At 38.6% G+C, this 1,382-nt stretch overlaps 1 protein-coding gene across 1 annotated transcript in view; it reads right to left on the reverse strand.

Moving 5' to 3' along the window:
• LOC116696413 (sodium/potassium/calcium exchanger 3) overlaps positions 1-1,382 on the reverse strand; it is an 82,170-nt gene that overhangs the window by 18,142 nt on the left and 62,646 nt on the right. The window contains exon 8 of the mRNA XM_032527409.1: positions 268-293. Coding sequence (XP_032383300.1) covers positions 268-293 — 26 coding nt within the window. The remainder of the gene's footprint in view (positions 1-267; positions 294-1,382) is intronic.

A 1,382-nucleotide genomic window follows, 5' to 3' on the forward strand; every position in this document is an offset into this window, starting at 1 on the left:
TATATATATATATATATATATATATATATATGAGAGGGGGAGAGAGAAAGATATTGTAGTATATTATATAGTTTAATGTAATTGTTTTGTATGTATGTATTGTGTTGTATATCAACCAGTGCAGTATAGAATTTATGTGACATCTACTGTATGTATTTAATATGTTATATGTACTACATAGGAATTTTCTGTAAACTGTTTTCTTTGTTCATGCTAATAAAGCAGATTGAATTGAATTGAAATTGAGTGAGAAAGATCTTTACTTACCAGCTCACCTTCTCATCGTAGATGATCTAAAAAGACCCAGACGACACAAAAGGTCATTAGGTGGAGGCGATAATTGAAAGTTAAATGAATTTTGCATTTTAACATCTACTCCACTAGAGGGCATGAACAATCCAGAGCACAGAGAGCCAGAAAAAGCTCAAAGCATGACCTTTTGGTTTCATTGGGTTTTCATTTTGAAACCCCTCGTGAGGTTTTCTCCGTAAGGATGCTGCACACTGAATATGCTAAGTCATGGTTCACGCTGTCATATGACATCATGGTGTGATTGTTACACTGATTTATCTTTTTAACCTAACCGCTACGTGTGGGTTGCTACTCAGCTCTATTTTTTATGTACTAACAATGTCAGTGTGAAATAGCCATCTAAATTAAGACCTTTTAACTTTTTGCAAGAAGAGTGCCTTGGACCTTTCTTCTTTTTTGAAGTTTTGAGTTCCTTTCCAAGGAGCACCTTCGTGATTTGGTAGAACTTCTGAGCACTTCAGACCTTTTTTCTTCTGTAGATACATGTTTCTGTGGTGGGAGGGAACCTGTCGAGGTGCCTTAAAAAACAGAAGCAGTGGTATTCATAATGACGCCGCATTGCTGTGATCCCTCACCATTTCCTGGCTGTCAAGGTATTGTGTAAGACAGGTAGACTGACATCCTGTGTAACCAATCAGAAAGCCAGTATAAGCAGAAAGCTGTACAGAACTGGGAGTTAATGAGCAAGGTTGGCTGACGGCATATAGTGTACTGCTCATGTAACAACATAGTTATGGAGTTGATAAACTACTCGAGTACAACACACTCTATCGGCATCCTTCCGGTGCGTCAGCGCAGGAATGTCGACAAAATTCAATTCAATTTTATTTAACTCATAGTATCAATTCATAACAAGAGTTAGCTCAAGACATTTTACAGATTGAGTAGGTCTAGACCACTATCTATAATTTACAAGTACCCAACAATTCTAGTAATTTCCCCAAGAGCAAGCAGTTAGTGTGTGCATTCAGTGGCGAGGAACAACTCCTTTTAAGGAAGAAACCCGGGACAGACCCAGGCTCTTGGTAGGCGGTCTCTGACCGGCCGGTTGGGGTTGAAATGAAGAGTGG

The sequence above is a fragment of the Etheostoma spectabile genome, chromosome 2 (genome assembly GCF_008692095.1).
Source record: "Etheostoma spectabile isolate EspeVRDwgs_2016 chromosome 2, UIUC_Espe_1.0, whole genome shotgun sequence".
NCBI lineage: Eukaryota > Metazoa > Chordata > Actinopteri > Perciformes > Percidae > Etheostoma > Etheostoma spectabile.